The sequence below is a fragment of the Amia ocellicauda genome, chromosome 5 (genome assembly GCF_036373705.1).
Source record: "Amia ocellicauda isolate fAmiCal2 chromosome 5, fAmiCal2.hap1, whole genome shotgun sequence".
Lineage (NCBI taxonomy): Eukaryota > Metazoa > Chordata > Actinopteri > Amiiformes > Amiidae > Amia > Amia ocellicauda.
In genome coordinates this window covers 35,211,351-35,228,511 of record NC_089854.1, presented here as the reverse complement: position 1 = coordinate 35,228,511, position 17,161 = coordinate 35,211,351, and the positions used below count along the sequence as shown (strand labels likewise).

At 42.1% G+C, this 17,161-nt stretch overlaps 1 protein-coding gene across 1 annotated transcript; it reads right to left on the bottom strand.

Moving 5' to 3' along the window:
• Nucleotides 1–2,939: 2,939 nt before the first annotated feature.
• LOC136749033 (pendrin-like) lies at nt 2,940–17,115 on the bottom strand. Its single transcript, XM_066702972.1, has 8 exons — nt 16,981–17,115; nt 8,367–8,553; nt 8,167–8,223; nt 7,882–8,017; nt 7,357–7,496; nt 3,932–4,042; nt 3,434–3,615; nt 2,940–3,137 (listed from the first exon to the last, which is right to left on the bottom strand). The coding sequence occupies exons 1-8, from the start codon at nt 17,113–17,115 to the stop codon at nt 2,940–2,942; spliced, it is 1,146 nt and encodes a 381-aa protein (XP_066559069.1).
• Nucleotides 17,116–17,161: the final 46 nt, after the last annotated feature.

The window sequence follows — 17,161 nt, the reverse complement described above, 5'->3', positions numbered from 1 at the left end:
GGGCAGTTGGAACCCGATCGAAAAACGTAACTCTATCAACGCTGCCATTGGCCCCTGCACACATCACTCTAACAGGTTCCTTCCACTTCCTTTTTGTATAAAAGGTGACGTCTGCACAGGTTTGTCCTCTTTTGCCGGGAGCTAGGACTACCGCGCGACCTTTCAACCCTTGGGCAGTGCTTCCTTTTTCAGATAACTGGGGTTGCATTCGCAACCTATCGTTATCTTTCAAGTCAGAAGCACTGCCCAAGCCGGAGGGGTTACTGTATAACAAAACCGTTGCAAGGGAGGAGGCAGCGAGCTGGTAAGGGAGACTGCCCAGAGACAGTAATCCCAGGGGCCCCATAGGGCCACCTCTGGGCCACCCAGGAGCGAGGACCGCAGTCACGCTCTTACCGGGAACTGTCTAGAATCAGCATATACAAAGCGGGGCTACAGAGGTCAACTCTTAAGACTGGTTTACACTCCAATGCTCAACCATCGTCTGACCACAAACTCAGCGACAGCGAGCTGTCCAGCGATTGCCGCCCGATCAAGTCACTCGTGTCGTCCGTCGTTGAACTATAAAAGCATGGCGATGCTGCAGCAACTCTAGTTGTATGTTTCCATGTGTCTTGAATAATAGGATAAAAATATTGTTGATTGACAGGCTATGTCTAAAATACGCCCAGATGCACTGGAAAACCTGCTTGAATCACAGATGACCAGAGGCGATCATGGTGTGTGTGCATGTGTGTGTGTGTGTTTATATATATATATATATATATATATATATATATATATAAATACATAGTACTGTGCAAAAGTTTTAGGCAGGTGTGAAAAAATGCTGTAAAGTAAGAATGCTTCCAAATATAGACATGTTCATGGATTATATGTATCAATTAACAAAATACAAAGTGAGTGAACAGAAGAAAAATCTACATCAAATCAATAATTTCACCCCTGCCTAAAACTTTTGCACAGTACTGTATATACAGCTCTGGAGAAAATTAATAGACCACTGCAAATTTTTCTTAAATCAGTATCTCTACATGTATGGCAGGCATTCCATTCCATTTATAGTTTTATTTGGAATTTGGGAGAAATGTTGTCAGTAGTTTATAGAATAAAAAGAAAATGTTATAAATAAATAAATAGTACAACCAGAGAAACTGATAATTTTGCAGTGGTCTCTTAATTTTTTCCAGAGCTGTATATGTGGACTAAAATTACAGTGAATAAAACTAGATTAAAATGACAGGAGTTTTTGTCACCTAATAATAACTAAAACTAATAATAGATTAATTGACTAAAATGTGACTAAAACTGACAAGCAATTTAGTCAAAAGAGTAAGACTAAAACTAAATCTAAAATAGCTGCCAAAATAAACACTGCAGCAGGGACTGCTCTGCAACCACTGCTGCCTGCATTCTCACAGCCAAGGTGATTCCATGCTGGGGTGCCCAGATTGATTCCGACCAGGGCAAACATTTCACATTTCATGGGTAAAATTATGAAACAGGCCTATCAGCTCCTTGGTGTGAAACAGAGGTTTCACATCCCCTACTACCCTCAGAGCTCTGGCCTGGTGGAAAGAACACATCACACTATAAAGAAAGCTTAACAAAGGCTCTGCTCACAACAGGTAAGGGCTGGACTGTGTCCCTCCCTGCCGTCCTCTTTAAACTCAGAGCCCCTGTAAATAAGGGCACCCAAATTTCCCCTTACAAGCTAATGACAGGCAGGGCAATGCATCTCCTGTCTAACCTCTGGGGACCCATTGACTCTAGTGTTCCATTTAAAGATTATCTGAAACAACATCAGCATCTCTGTACACAGCTACAGTCCATGTGCTCCCACGCACAGGAGCTCCAAAACATCTTGAGTCACAGGACCCGGAACCACCTCAGCTTTCCCCTATAGGCTCCAAAGTAATGGTCAATGGTTTCCTGCTAGACCAAGCCTCAGGCCCAAATGGTATGGCCCACACACAGTCCTCCTCACAACAGATTTGTCTGTTTATATCAATAGACAGGAGTGGGGATGTAGATGGAAGCAGTGGTCTCAAGTGAAAAAAAAAAAAAAAAAAACTAAAAACTGTCCGCCTCAGGGACCCATCGTGCCTGGGAAAGCCAAAGCTGGTGGGACGCCACCACAATGACTGCCAGGGACCACCCAGTCAACCTTGCCCAACAACTCCAAATCAGAAAGAAGAACAATAGATCTGATTTTTTCAGTTCATACCACAACATTTCTATAGGATTTGGTGTCTGGAGGTCAGGAGATTGTGACAGACAATCAGAGGAACATTGATTTTGTGTTTCCTTAAGCATTTGATTGAAAACCTGAATGTGTGCATTGTTATCCTGCTGGAAAGTCCTCTTGTGAACAAGATTGATTTTCTTTACAGGGGTGACAGGTTCATGGGACACAATATCCTGGTATATTTTGGAATGTGTCCCTCAGTTCTGAAAAGGGCACCAGGCCCAGAGGATGAGAAACAGTCGCAGACTAATTCTGCCATCAGCCCTGTCCCCAGTGCACAGTTAGGTAAGATGAAAATCTGAACTTTGATTTAAAATGATAAAGGGTATCTATCTCTCTCTCTCTCTCTCTCTCTCTCTCTCTCTCTCTCTCTCTCTCTCTCTCTCTCTATATATATATATATATATATATTAATACATTTTCATTAATGTTAGCAATATTAAAATCCAATACTCACCACTATGACTTCAATGGGAATTGGCACTGGAATTTTATGCTGGTATTTAGTGTTGAGTTCCTTTACTGCCATTATAACTAAAATGGTCAGCAAACCCGCAACCAGATCCGCAATGTTGGTGAGATGAATATTTTTGAAAATGTCAATGATTGTCTGAAGGAGAAAATGTAAATTATATTAGGATTGTAGTCAAAATTTACCTGATACACTTTTAACTTTGGTTTACATGTTTGTTCATGTGTCAGTTTGCCTCGGGAAAACACTTACATATATCATTGAAAGAACTCCATCATAGTTGTGTATTGGCACTGCAAGAACTAGTTTTAGTTGAGAGACAAGGACTTCGAAGGCTGCCGCAGTAGTGAAGCCCCCCACCAAGGGGTCAGAGAGGTATCGTACCAGAAACCCTATCTGGAGTACTCCCATGCCCAGCTGGAAAAAACACATTCAGCAAATTACTAATACGGCTTTTTCTCATGCCTAAATGATGTACATAAGACTGATCTACTATAATTCACCAGCAATTAGCTTTATTTTATCAGCAATGCTAATGACATGAACAGTAGCAACTTACACAATTCTGTTGCACAATAAATAGCATTAATATGTAATTAATTATGTGATGAATTAACAACTAGAATGAATGACAGTTAGATCAGATGGAATCAAAGCAATAATGTTATATTTTTTATTTTCAGCCTTAACATACATATTTTGATTTGTTTTACCTGAAATAAACCAATCAGGAAGGTCATAGTGCCAGCCACCATAACCCGGTATGCATCTCTGGCAGCTGTGTCAATTACGGTTCCATTGATACTTGTGCTATTAGAAGCTATCATAAAGTTCTGATCTGGAGCCATTGTCAAGACCACTGACCCCACCATCAAAGAGGTCACTGTAAAGGGGCCTAAAGGAAAAAGAACAGAAAGTGTGCCAGAAACTGACCACGGCAACAGTCAAAGCACCACAGTGGTATATACGTTAATTTTAAGTTTTAGTTTTGTTTTAATTACAAAATACATTATCTAGTGCACATAACTCAGTATTATATTCAAGAGGAGCTTTCCATTTCCAAAAACAGAAATCAAGGGACACAGGATTTTCATAAGGACAGTTTAAGTGTGTAATATCCATATATTGAAAAACAGTTGTTTTCCTATTGTAAAATAGCAAACAAAAATAGCAAATCAAATGTAAAACAAACACAGAAACATCAGGCTTACCTACAGACATATGTTTTGAGGTTCCCATAATGGAATAGGTCAAAATAGGGAAAAATGCAGAGTAAAGGCCATATTTGGGTGGGACAGCGGCCAGCAAGGCAAAAGCCAATCCTGCAGGACAAAACAGTGAAGCAAAACATGTGACTGGAACTGTACGGCTGCGATCTGTTCATTATCTGTTCAACACCAGCTAGGGAAGCACTTTCGCCTTTTCTCTATAAGGATGCTTTGGATCAGTGGTTAAGATCCATACTAAGAAGCAGAACAGCAGAGTGAATTGACCACAGCTGGAAAAACTCAAAACCTGCAAAAGGTCAGTGTCACCCTTCAGTGAACAAGGAGTGGATTAGTCTGCGGACAATTTCCTTTGTTTGTTGTCCCTCGGGATTAATATTATTTTCTGAGCAAAATTTTCATCCCTGAAAAGAGAATGGAGGAAGCAAGTAAAAACTGTGCTTCACTTTATCACTAGACTCTACCTAGCTGTTCCCCTTTCATAGTATCTGCATTAGAGTTGGCCGTGCACCGGCTCTGGAGCCCGGTGCCAGCTCCAGGACCCATAGCCGGAGCGGAGCTGGACAGTTTTTGTTAGTTGTGCTCCGGAGCCGGCGTGGAGCTGGAGCTGGAGCTGGTATTGCTGGAGCCGGAGCTGAGGTCATGGATCTGCTCCACTCATTCCCCCTCCATTAAACTCACCCAGATATTAAGTCCAGTTTTCTTAAATTAACAAAATATGTAAATTCATAGGTATAGTTGTGTGTTGGGGGTTATAAAATAAGATCAGTTCTCACTCCAGCTATTAGTACATAATACGTAATTTTGTATTAATTGTAATTATATGACACCTTCACTATATTTTATAATCTCAGGGCATGTCTCTCATAAACCACTTGCTAAAGAAGTAAAGTCCATTTTAACTCTAAAGTTTTAAGTATTTCCAAATTATTTTTTTCCAACCAAATTCTTCATCTGCCTAAATTAACTTATATTAATTATAACTTATCATATAGCCATCTGTTATCTGAAATGTTCTGACTAGTTTGTCCAAAAGTTGGTTGCCAGGGACTTCTGCACCTTGTTTGCCACTTTTAAGATACGAAAATACCGTGCCCCTGGTGGGGGGGGGGTTGCCAAATGTCAACCTAGAGGGGTAGATGACAATGGGTGGGGGGTTGAGGGCACATTGTACACTGATAACATTTTTAACGACATATTCAATAGATTACAGTACTTAAAACCCAAACCCAGATTCCTCCGTCGGACTGCCAGATGGTGAAGCGTGATTCATCACTCCAGAGATCGCATTTCCACTGCTCCCAGGTCAAATGGTGGTGAGCTTAACACCAATCCAGCCAACGCTTGGCATTGCGCATGAAGATCTTAGGCTTGTGCGGCTGCTCGGCCACGGAAACCAATTTCATGAAGCTCCTGAACAAACAGTTCTTCTGCTGACGTTGCTTCCAGAGGCAGTTTGGCACTCAGAAGTCATTGTTGCAACCAACGAAAGACTATTTTTATGCACTACATACTTCAGCACTTAACAGTCCCGTTCTGTGAGCTTGTGTGGCCGACCACTTCACGGCTGAGCTGTTGTTGCTCCTAGATGTTTCCTCTTAACAACAACAGCACTTACAGCTTACCAGGGCAGAAATTTGACAAACTGACTTGTTGAAAGGTGGCATCCTATGACGGTGCCATGCTGAAAGTCATTGAGCTCTCAGTAAAGTTAATTCTCCTGCCAATGCTTGTCTAAGGAGATTGCTGTGTGGCTTGATTTTACAGTGGCTCTCAAAAGTATTCACCCGTCTTGGTTTTTTCCACGTCATTGTGTTACAACATGAAATCAGAATGGATTTAATCAGGAGTTTTTGCTACTGATCAACACCGAAAATGTGTTGATTAATTAATTAAATTAATCCAAATTAATTACAAATACAAAACAGAAAATAATTGAATGCATAAGTAATCACCCCTTCAGTCAATATTTGGTAGAGGCACGTTTGGCAGCAATTACAGCCATGAGTCTGTGTTTATAAGTCTCTACCAGCTTTGCACATCTGGACTGTTCAACTCTTTCAATGTTCAACTCTTTCCACATATTCTCAATTGGATTGAGGTCCGGGCTTTGACTGGACCACTCCAGGACATTGACCTTTTCATTTTTAAGCCGCTCCAGTGTGGCTTTGGCTGTATGTTTGGGGTCACTGCCCTGCTGGAAGATTAATCTTCTCCCAAGTCCCAGATCTCTTGCAGACTTCAGCAGGTTTTTTTAGAGGATTTCTCTGTACTTTGCTGCATCCATTTTACGTAATCTTGCCACCAACATGCTTCATGGTAGGGATGGTGTTCTCAGGATGATGTGCGGTATTAGTCTTGCACCAAATGTCGCGCTTAGTGTTGAGGCCAAAAAGCTCTATTTTTGTCTCATCAGACCATCGAATTTTCCTCTACTTGGTCTCAGAGTCTCCCACATGCCATCCATCCATCCTTCCATTTTCGAAACCGCTTATCCTGGTGGGGGTCGCAGGGAAGCCGGAGCCGATCCCTGCAGGCATAGGGCGCAAGGCAGTAATACGCCCAGGACGGGAAGCCAGGCCATTGCTGGGCATCTCCCACATGCCATATACACTAATTAGAAGGGGTGTCCACATACTGTTGGCCATGTAGTGTACAAATACCGGACAGTCCGCTAAAATACTGGCTGGCTGGCAACCCTTATATGCCACAGACATCTTTACAATCTTCTACTTTTTCATGTTTGAATGGTTAAACAGATGTTTGTAATTAATATTTTGTTTTTGTTAAACAGTTAATTACATAAAATAAGTAAAAAAGGAAACAATGTAAATAATGATCGCATACTAGTTTGAACAGTTTTTTGTGGCTCCGGAGCTGGAGCTGGTTAAAAGCAGCCGGAGCTGGAGCAGCAGTGTGGAGCTGCACCGGAGCTGGAGCTGGGGCTGCTGGAGCCGGCCTGGAGCTGGAGCAGTGGGTCTCCATCAGCTCCGGAGCCAGCCTGGAGCTGGAGCTGGAGCTGAACCTCTGGAGCCACTCCAGAGCCGGAGCCAGCAAACCCGGAGCACTGCCAACCCTAGTCTGCATCACTGTGAAGCACCATTTACTGGTCTCGGGGTGAATGACTAAATTTACAAAAATTAATTTAAGTGACATTCAATTTACTTAAAAGAAAATGAACTGAAACAGAACTATCATATTCATTTCTGACATCTTCTCTTCATTTTTTTGACAGCACAATTACATCCCTTATTCCAACAACAGGCTTGGCTGCCCTTGTTAAGAGATTGGAAAGGCATCTTTAATTTGACTGGCATGGCCAGGGCTGCACTACCTGTCTCAGACCTAGCGGCAGCAGCAGTGGACAGGAGGCATATGTAACACACCTCAAACTGTCCATCCATACTCACCCTGCAAAGTACACACCAGTCCAGTGCTGACTCCAGAGATGATGTCACTGAGCAGCCATTCCTTTATTCTGTACTGAGGCAGCCAGTCCAAAATGGGAAGGAAACCCTTTGTGATCTGAAAGGCCCTTTTCTTGGAGAAGCTTTAATACACGTGTAAAATGGCTTCAGTACAACACCTCTACACCTTGTTTTATTCTAGATCATGTATTACATTCACACACATCACTACCCAAACTAACACATTACAGATCCATCCTTTCCAGTATGACTTTTGGACTACAAAATGCAATTTTAATTCACCCAAGAAAAATGATTAATAGAAACAGAAAGATGTGATTGTTTTGTTTTCCGTTGCTTTGTTTCTTTCCGGATTTCTGTATAGCACTCTAACACATATTAAACAGATTGTTTAACTCATTTCAAAAATGGTTTACAATTTTGGGGATCAAAAAAGTGTGATCAATATATATATAAAAAAAACAGCAAAGCAATGAATACTGAGCGAGAAAGGGGGAAACAACTCACTCGCATTTTGCCACTAATTTCTGCCGCAAAGTCCTGGAAACCCGCGCTTTTCTGTGGTGCTCGCTGTCGAAAGCAGGTTTGTTATAAACGCGTCGAGCCACGACGTAACGGTACTCAGCATGAGGAAGAGCCATCACTAAAACACACACGAACAGAAACACCGCCTTAAAATGAGCAGTGTCGGGTAAAAGATGCACAATCACATATTAGATCACATTAAACAGCACAGGTCAAACTATACATGTCTGAGACAGAAGAACAAACTGGTATTATTTAAAAACGCACCTGCATTCCAGAGGAGTGTTTTCCAGTCTGGGACCTGGCGTGCAGTTATCCTCTTTTCTACAAATTACATAGAAATACATTTGTAATATTCCTTCAAGTTCGCAATGCTTTACAGTTAAACCTACATTTTCTGACCACTGTTTATAATGTGATATATCATGTGTACAGTGTACTTGAGACGCATGTCATACATGTCCTACCGCGCTGCCGCTCCTCGCAGGGAGTCTGCGCGGCTCCAAGCCGCTGTGTCGTCAGTGACAGAGACGCCGCCGGACGGGCGAGTCCACTGAGTCCCTCTGGACACGGTGCGCAGACACAGAGCTGCGAGTTACGGGCTTCAACCTCAATCACCCTCAGCCACTTTTCATTGTATAGTGAGAACTGCAACTGGATGCAAATTAAATGAAATGAAAGGGACAATTACTCTCAACACGGGAGACAGCTACAAAGAGAAAAATAAGCACGAATAATCACATTTCACTAGCTTACCGGGCAAAAATCACACCGTTTCTTTATTGGCCAGTAGATGTCAGCAATGCCAATATAAACCTCCCAACACTGTGGACACCGCGTATGCCGGGTGTTTCGTAATCGGCTCCGGCTGCAGGGGCCTGGGTTATGGGGACTACACAAAAAGGCTTAAAGGCTTATATGGGGCTCTCAAGATTTAAATGCATTTATTTCATATTATTGCGTATATTACAGTTTTTTTTTAATTGCTAACATGCATTGGTCAAAACTGAGGTCACACTGTCAGAACTCTTCACACAGTCAGCGAAACTGAAGTGTATGTTGACCAAACTGTGAATAATTTGTCTTTGCTTTCACACAAAATGCATTCAATGACCACATACTTCGAAATCTATTCACTCTTTTCTCATTCATACTCCACCACCTGCAAAACTATGTATTTGCAGCACATTTTCAAATGCTAACACACTGTTCCCAAAACTGTTAAAAACACATCCAAAACAGATTGATGGCAAATGTTGTGCATTTCTGCAGTAACCAGATTGAAATATATAGAAAATCCTTGCAGAATATTTAATCATTCCAAACACAGCTGATTGCAATTTCAGCTGAAAGCCTACCCAAGAGTACTGATTTTAGTCTCATTACCAAACAGAATGAAACTTCAGAATGATTTAGTTTGGAAACATGGATCAAGGAAGACAGGTTGGTGGGGAAAGAAGAGTGGCAGGGAGAGTGATAGGGAGAGGGAGAGGGAGAATGCATGGAGGACAAAGGAGAGGAAGAAGAAGAGTGGTGGTCTCTGATGAGATAAGGGCCACAATTATTGACCATGTTGTAAACCACGGTCTCTCTTTGAGAGAGGTCGGTTTAAGGGTGCAACCAAATGTTCAGTGTTCAACAGTTGCACCAGTAGTACACATTTTCTGGTAAAACAACAGATGAGAACTGACATTTTGAGATATATTGATTGTTTTTTGCTTTTCAGTAGGATCCAAAGGTTGTCTCCCACAGGAGGGAGAGGCAGAATATTATCAGATGCGCAGGAAATTGCCATTGTTGACATGGTAATTGGCAACAATGCAATAAAACTGCAGGAAATTCGGGTGCTGGCAGACAATATCACTTTTGGGAATGTGAATTCGGTCAGCATAACAGCAATTGCCATTACATTACATTACATTACAAAACATTACAGTTTTTTATGATCGCTGTGACAATTATTTCAATACTTTTAACAATTTTCCTAAACTCTAAACACAGTTAGCACAACATCAGTCTGTGTAGGCTATACAATTAACACATTTCTTGTTGCTTTGACACAAAATGCATACAGTTAATACAAATATTTGAACTTCTTTTACACACAAGCTCAACCAAGACCAAAACAATAGATTTGTAGTGCCAAATTTACAAATGCTTTCACACTGTATGTCAGAACAGATAACATCGTGTTCTAAACCTAACTTATAGGCTAAAGTCAAAGTGAACAGCTGTTCATATTGTGAATTGAAACACAAATATATCCCCTGTATTTTATTCCATTGCTACTGAGAAACAGCTGATTGAAGTTATGCAAATAAATCACAGCTGATTCCCATCTAGGAAACACACACACAAGGTTCTTTCAATCACATGACCATATGGTATACAGTAAAAGAGGACCTCTTTGTGCTGATCTTGTGTGGAAAAGGAACAATATAGAGCAACACAAAGAAAGTAAGAAAAATGCCTGCATAAGGGAGAGGAAGACGAGTACCAGGACAAAGGAGAGGAGTGGGATTAGGGCAAGGGAGAGGGAGAGGAAGACGAGTACCAGGACAAGGGAGAGGGAGAGGAGTTAGAATGTGTGGTGGCACTCAAAGAAGGGCCAGAGCTAATGAAACAACTATACAAACTTCCTTTTGAAAGGAACGGTGAGCGCATCAAAGAACTCCGTCGCCAATATGTCCAGGTAAGGTTATGCAATACAGTCATTACTGTACTATACATTGTGTGTTTTGCAGTAAACTACTCTATAAACCTGGAGTACAGTAGGACATACAGTAGGTATACAGCAAAGCATTTACACAGACTGTGTCTGATTACATTCAGAGAGTCATGGATTTGGAGGCCAATGAAGTCACACATGAAATGATCTACGTTGATGAGGCTGGCTTCAATTTGTCGAAAAGGCGTCGGCGCGGAAGAAACATAATTGGCAAAAAGGGCCACAGTTACCGTGCCAGAGAGGAGCCAACATCACCATGTGCGCCGCAATCTCCAACAACGGTGCACTCCTGCATAAATGTGGGATTGGCCCCTACAACACCGACCGTTTCTCCTGTTTTTAGAAGACCTGCATGAAAGACTGGTGCCAGAGGTAGAAAGGGGACAGGTGGGAGACCACTTGCCAATATATGTGATCACATGGGACAATGTGGCATTCCACCATTCCTGTGCAGTCACAGCCTGGTTTGACGCCCATCCGAGGATGATGTCCCTTTTCCTTGCCCCTTACTCCCCTTTCTTCAACCCCATTGAGGAGTTTTTCTCAGCCTGGAGATGGAAGGTGTTTGACCATCGTCCACAGGACCAAATGTCCCTCCTGGATGCAATGGATGCTGCATGCCAAGACATCACAGCTGAACACTGCCAGGGGTAGATAAGGAATGCCAAAAGATTTTTCCCAAGATGCCTTGACAGAGAAGATATCAGGTGTGATGTGGATGAGAACATGTGGCCAAATGCAGAAGCTTTTTTTTTTTTCTTTTTTTTTTTTTGTGTGGCTTTTGTTGTTTGTATATTTTGTATTTTCACATAATAAATGGCAGCTATATTGCATATTTTTGTTATCTTGCAGTAATGTCTTGTTGCAAATTGCTGCATTTCTGATTCATTCCTGTTACATATAGTTTAGTACGGTCAATAAAGTGAAAAGGTGCTATTCTCATTCTATAATGAAATACTGATTTATGTGAAATCATTCAAACTTCAAAGATAAAAGTTAATAATTTATGTAATGCTCCCTGTTGTTAGTGTTTTTTAGGTCAGTGTGTTATAAGTGACAATGTATGTTTTCTGAATGAGAATTGTTGCCAGTGTCATGGTTGAACAAGCTTATTTTGAGACATGTATGAAGTGTTTTGGAGGTGAGATTAACTGTTTGGCTAAGCTGCATGTTGGTAATGCAGACTTTATGAAGAGTTTTGAAAAAGTGGCTTCAGTATTGACCGATGCTTGTTAGCAATTGAAAAAAACTGTAAAACAAGATTTAAACAGTTCAGAAACAGTAAGCATGAGACCAACATTTTTTTAAATCATACCTTTTTTTCCTTATGTTGTATATGATTTAGTGTATTCATTTGCTATTGGTAGTGAGGGAGGGTGCATTGGCAGGTGTAATATCCCAAACCTCGTTTAACCATTATGGGCCCAGAACCTGTAACAAGAGAAACAGTACATTCAGAGATGAGTGGTGCTATTGGGTGACACACAAAACTTGTATAAAATAGCAGGGAGAGCTACTGTCCATCCCTTGCCCAAAGTGTGAGGAGCCTTTGTTAGGCTTTCCTTCAGAGTGTGGTTAGTGCTTTCCAAAAGACCTGAGCTTTGTGGGCGGTATGGAATGTGAAACCACTGTTTAACCCACATGAACTGGCAGGCCTGTTTCATTACTTTACCAGTGAAATGTGTACCTTGATCAGGATCAAGTTGGCGCAGAACACCCCAGCAGGGTAAAACGTCTTCGGCTAGGATTGAGCTGCTGTTGTGGCGAAGTCTCGGGTGGCAAAGGCTTCCACCCAGCAAGTGAAGTTATCTGATTAAAATAAAATATGCTTTGCCATGGCATTTTGGAAGAGGTCCAGTAAAATCAATCTGAAGGTGTTCCCAAGGTCCCTGAGGACATGGTTGATGTGAATTGGAAAGGTTGTTGGGTTTGCCAGGGTTAAATTTGTGAGGCACTGTTGGCAAACACGTGTTACATCTCTGCCCATGCCTGGTCACCACCAAGACTCTTGGAGCTGTGAAAATAATGCCCTTGCATGTGTGCAATACCGAGATACATATCAAGTAGAGTAAGGCGAATGCACTGTGGTGCAAGGATAGGACAGCAATACAGTCCGTGCCAGATGCCATCTGGATGGCGGGTGGCCCCTTTTCTTTCCCATTCTGCTGTCTCTGCTTGATCGCAATCAGCATGAAAGCCAATAAAATTAACTGGATCGGTGCAGGTAAGGGTGGCCACGGATGCTGGTGGTGAGAGTGTTTCAGCAGCATGCTTGGCTGCAGGGTCTGCAGCTTCACAGCGTCCTCTGTACATTGTTGGAGATCTTTGATTATTGATTACTGCAATGTCAGAGGTGAGAAGGGGAACATTAACCAAAGCCTGCCCATACTGATAATTTTATATAGTTTCACAGTAGTGAGGAAGCCTCTGCACTTCCATGCTAGCATATAATCATGTATAATGCCAAACACGTATTGGCTGTCCCCGTCAATTAGTCCAGCCAAAATGTGTCCCCGACAATTCACCCCGGCGAAAATGTTTCCCCGCGATAATTGGTCCCCACGTCAATTCGCCCCTATAATAATTCGGCCCAGCGTCAATTCACCCCATAACAATTCGTCCCCCATGTCAATTCGCCCCCATCATTATGTGTTCTCCACTTGAGCATTTGTAACCATGAGAGAATTCACTTATTGTAGAGCCATAGAACACACATATGTGTATATATAGTAGGCAAATACACACACACAGACCTATTTTGTATTATATATTATAATGTATGTTTTTAATTGATACATTGATTTGAGACTATAACTATATAAAATTAGTCACAACACTTGGCAGCGACGGCTGCAGGCTACTTAGGTTAAAGTTGTATACTCACCTAAAGGATTATTAGGAACACCATACTAATACTGTGTTGGACCCCCTTTCGCCTTCAGAACTGCCTTAATTCTACGTGGCATTGATTCAACAAGGTGCTGAAAGCATTCTTTAGAAATGTTGGCCCATATTGATAGGATAGCATCTTGCAGTTGATGGAGATTTGTGGGATGCACATCCAGGGCACGAAGCTCCCGTTCCACCACATCCCAAAGATGCTCTATTGGGTTGAGATCTGGTGACTGTGGGGGCCAGTTTAGTACAGTGAACTCATTGTCATGTTCAAGAAACCAATTTGAAATGATTCGACCTTTGTGACATGGTGCATTATCCTGCTGGAAGTAGCCATCAGAGGATGGGTACATGGTGGTCATAAAGGGATGGACATGGTCAGAAACAATGCTCAGGTAGGCTGTGGCATTTAAACGATGCCCAATTGGCACTAAGGGGCCTAAAGTGTGCCAAGAAAACATCCCCCACACCATTACACCACCACCACCAGCCTGCACAGTGGTAACAAGGCATGATGGATCCATGTTCTCATTCTGTTTACGCCAAATTCTGACTCTACCATCTGAATGTCTCAACAGAAATCCAGACTCATCAGACCAGGCAACATTTTTCCAGTCTTCAACTGTCCAATTTTGGTGAGCTTGTGCAAATTGTAGCCTCTTGTTCCTATTTGTAGTGGAGATGAGTGGTACCCGGTGGGGTCTTCTGCTGTTGTAGCCCATCCGCCTCAAGGTTGTACGTGTTGTGGCTTCACAAATGCTTTGCTGCATACCTCGGTTGTAACGAGTGCTTATTTCAGTCAAAGTTGCTCTTCTATCAGCTTGAATCAGTCGGCCCATTCTCCTCTGACCTCTAGCATCAACAAGGCATTTTCGCCCACAGGACTGCCGCATACTGGATGTTTTTCCCTTTTCACACCATTCTTTGTAAACCCTAGAAATGGTTGTGCGTGAAAATCCCAGTAACTGAGCAGATTGTGAAATACTCAGACCGGCCCGTCTGGCACCAACAACCATGCCACGCTCAAAATTGCTTAAATCACCTTTCTTTCCCATTCAGACATTCAGTTTGGAGTTCAGGAGATTGTCTTGACCAGGACCACACCCCTAAATGCATTGAAGCAACTGAAATATAATTGCATTAATGAGAAATTGAACAGGTGTTCCTAATAATCCTTTAGGTGAGTGTATATCAGTTGTCGCAGTGGTGAGGGAACATCACTGTGAACCTGGCATTCTGGGTTCAGTTTCTGATTAGTACTTGTTATTTTCTTATGTATACATTTTTCTTATATATTTTTTTAATATATAATTTCCTGAAGTTAAACGGTATCAGAGTTGAAATAACAATTAGAAGGCGATTAATAAGGATTTTAAATATCCTAATTAGAATTGTTACAAATGCTCAAGGGAAGAACGTATAATGATGGGGGCAAATTGTCATCGGGGACGAATTGATGTGCTCATGTGTAAATGTTAATGGCCAGATGCAAAAGTCAGAGCTTCAATAAGACTACTAGCTCAGCAACTTGAGCAAAAAGGTGGCACCTGAGCCATTTATGTTGACCACTGCCCAGCCTGTGACAAGGGTACCATCTTTGTTCTTACACAGGCCATTGACAAACAATGGTAAATCAGTTTGAGGTAAGGCCTCAATTCACAGAGTCCTCCTGCTGAATGTTAAGGAGTCACTCATGAGGAAGACCATCCTGAACATTATATCCCCAATATTATATTATCTGTACAGACTTATCCTTAGGCATAAGGAGAGCCTCCTATTTTGCACAACGGCTGTCAGAGATGGAGTGCAGTTTGCCGGTGTTTAACAGCTCTACCAATGTGTGTGGTGTATATAAGAGTAATTGAGCTCTCGTTACAGTTGGTTCGCTTGCCTGGACTGCCCCTGCACCACAGTCCAATTAGGCTGTTTCCTGGTTTGGTCCCACAGTCAATGTGGTCAAGTGGAGCTGGGCTGCCTGCAATGAGGGCCTGTATTGGGACTGTTAACTGGGTGGAAATTGGGATAAATGTATGAGAGTAGTTTGGACAGATTGAGCACATCAATATTAAAACAATGTAGAATATACAGAAGAAAAAAGGCAGTTATATAATTGTAGGAAAAAAAATCTGCACAAATTTTAGGAGGAGTGTTGAACCCTTCTTTTAAAAAAGCAGACTTGAAGTACAGAGAATAATATATTTATTTAACATGCCTGGCCTGGAAGGCCATCATCAGTGGAGTCTCTCCCAACAACAAAATGTAACAGCCTTTATAAGGCAGGGTCGAGTCACATGCTCCCAAGAAGTGTAGGTTTGGAATGTTCCTAATCTGTCTGCCCGGGGGGAGGAGTGAGATCTGGAAACCAAATGGCTTCCTTTGATGTACTCCGTTCCGGTCCAACGGTCATCATTAACAAGTCCACAAACAGACTCTAAACAAGTGAGCAGCTGCATGCTACCTACAGTGCCTTCCGAAAGTGTTCACCCCCCTTGGCATTTTTCGTATTTTGTTGCCTTAAAACATGGAATTAAAATTGTTTTTTTGTGGGTTTGTATCATTTGATTTACACAACATGCCTACCACTTTGAAGATGCAAAATAGTTCTTATTGTGAAACAAACAAGAAATAAGACAAAAAAAAAAAGAGAAAACTTGAGGATGTTTAACTATTCACCCCGCAAAAGTCAATACTTTGTAGAGCCACCATTTGCAGCAATCAAAAGCTGCAAGTCTCTTGGGGTATGTCTCTATAAGCTTGGCACATCTAGCCACTGGGATTTTTGCCTATTCTTCAAGGCAAAACTGCTCCAGCTCCTTCAAATTGGATGGGTTCTGCTGGTGTACAGCAATCTTTAAGTCATACCACAGATTCTCAATTGGATTGAGGTCTGGGCTTTGACTAGGCCATTCCAAGACATTTAAATGTTTCCCCTTAAACCACTCCAGTGTTGCTTTAGCAGTATTCTTAGGGTCATTGTCCTGCTGGAAGGTGAACCTCCGTCCCACTCTCAAATCTCTTGAAGACTGAAACAGGTTTCACTCAAGAATTTCCCTGTATTTAGCGCCATCCATCAATCCTCCAATTCTGACCAGTTTCCCAGTCCCTGCCAATGAAAAACATCCCATGCTTCTCCATAGAATGGTTCTCGGTGTGATGAGAGGTCTTGGGTTTGCGCCAGACATAGGGTTTTCCTTAATGGCCAAAAAGCTCAATTTTACCTTATTCCATGTTTGGGGAGTCTCCCACATGCCTTTTGGTGAACAGCATACAGGTTTGCTTATTTTTTCTTTAAGCAATGGCTTTTTTCTGGCCACTCTTCCATAAAGCCCAGCTCTGTGGAGTGTACAGCTTAAAGTGGTGCTGTAGACAGATACTCCAATCGCCGCTGTGGAGCTTTGCATCTTCTTCAGGCTTATCTTTGGTCTCTTTGTTCCCTCTCTGATTAATGTTCTCCTTGCCTGGTCCGTGAGTTTTGGTGGGCGGCCTTCTCTTGGCAGCTCCGTGGGATGTTCAAAGTTTTTATAACCCAACCCTGATCTGTACTTCTCCACAATTTTATCTCTGACCTGTTTGGAGAGCTCCTTGGTCTTCATGTTGCCACTTGCTTGGTGGTGCCCTTTGCTCAGTGGTGTTGCAGAT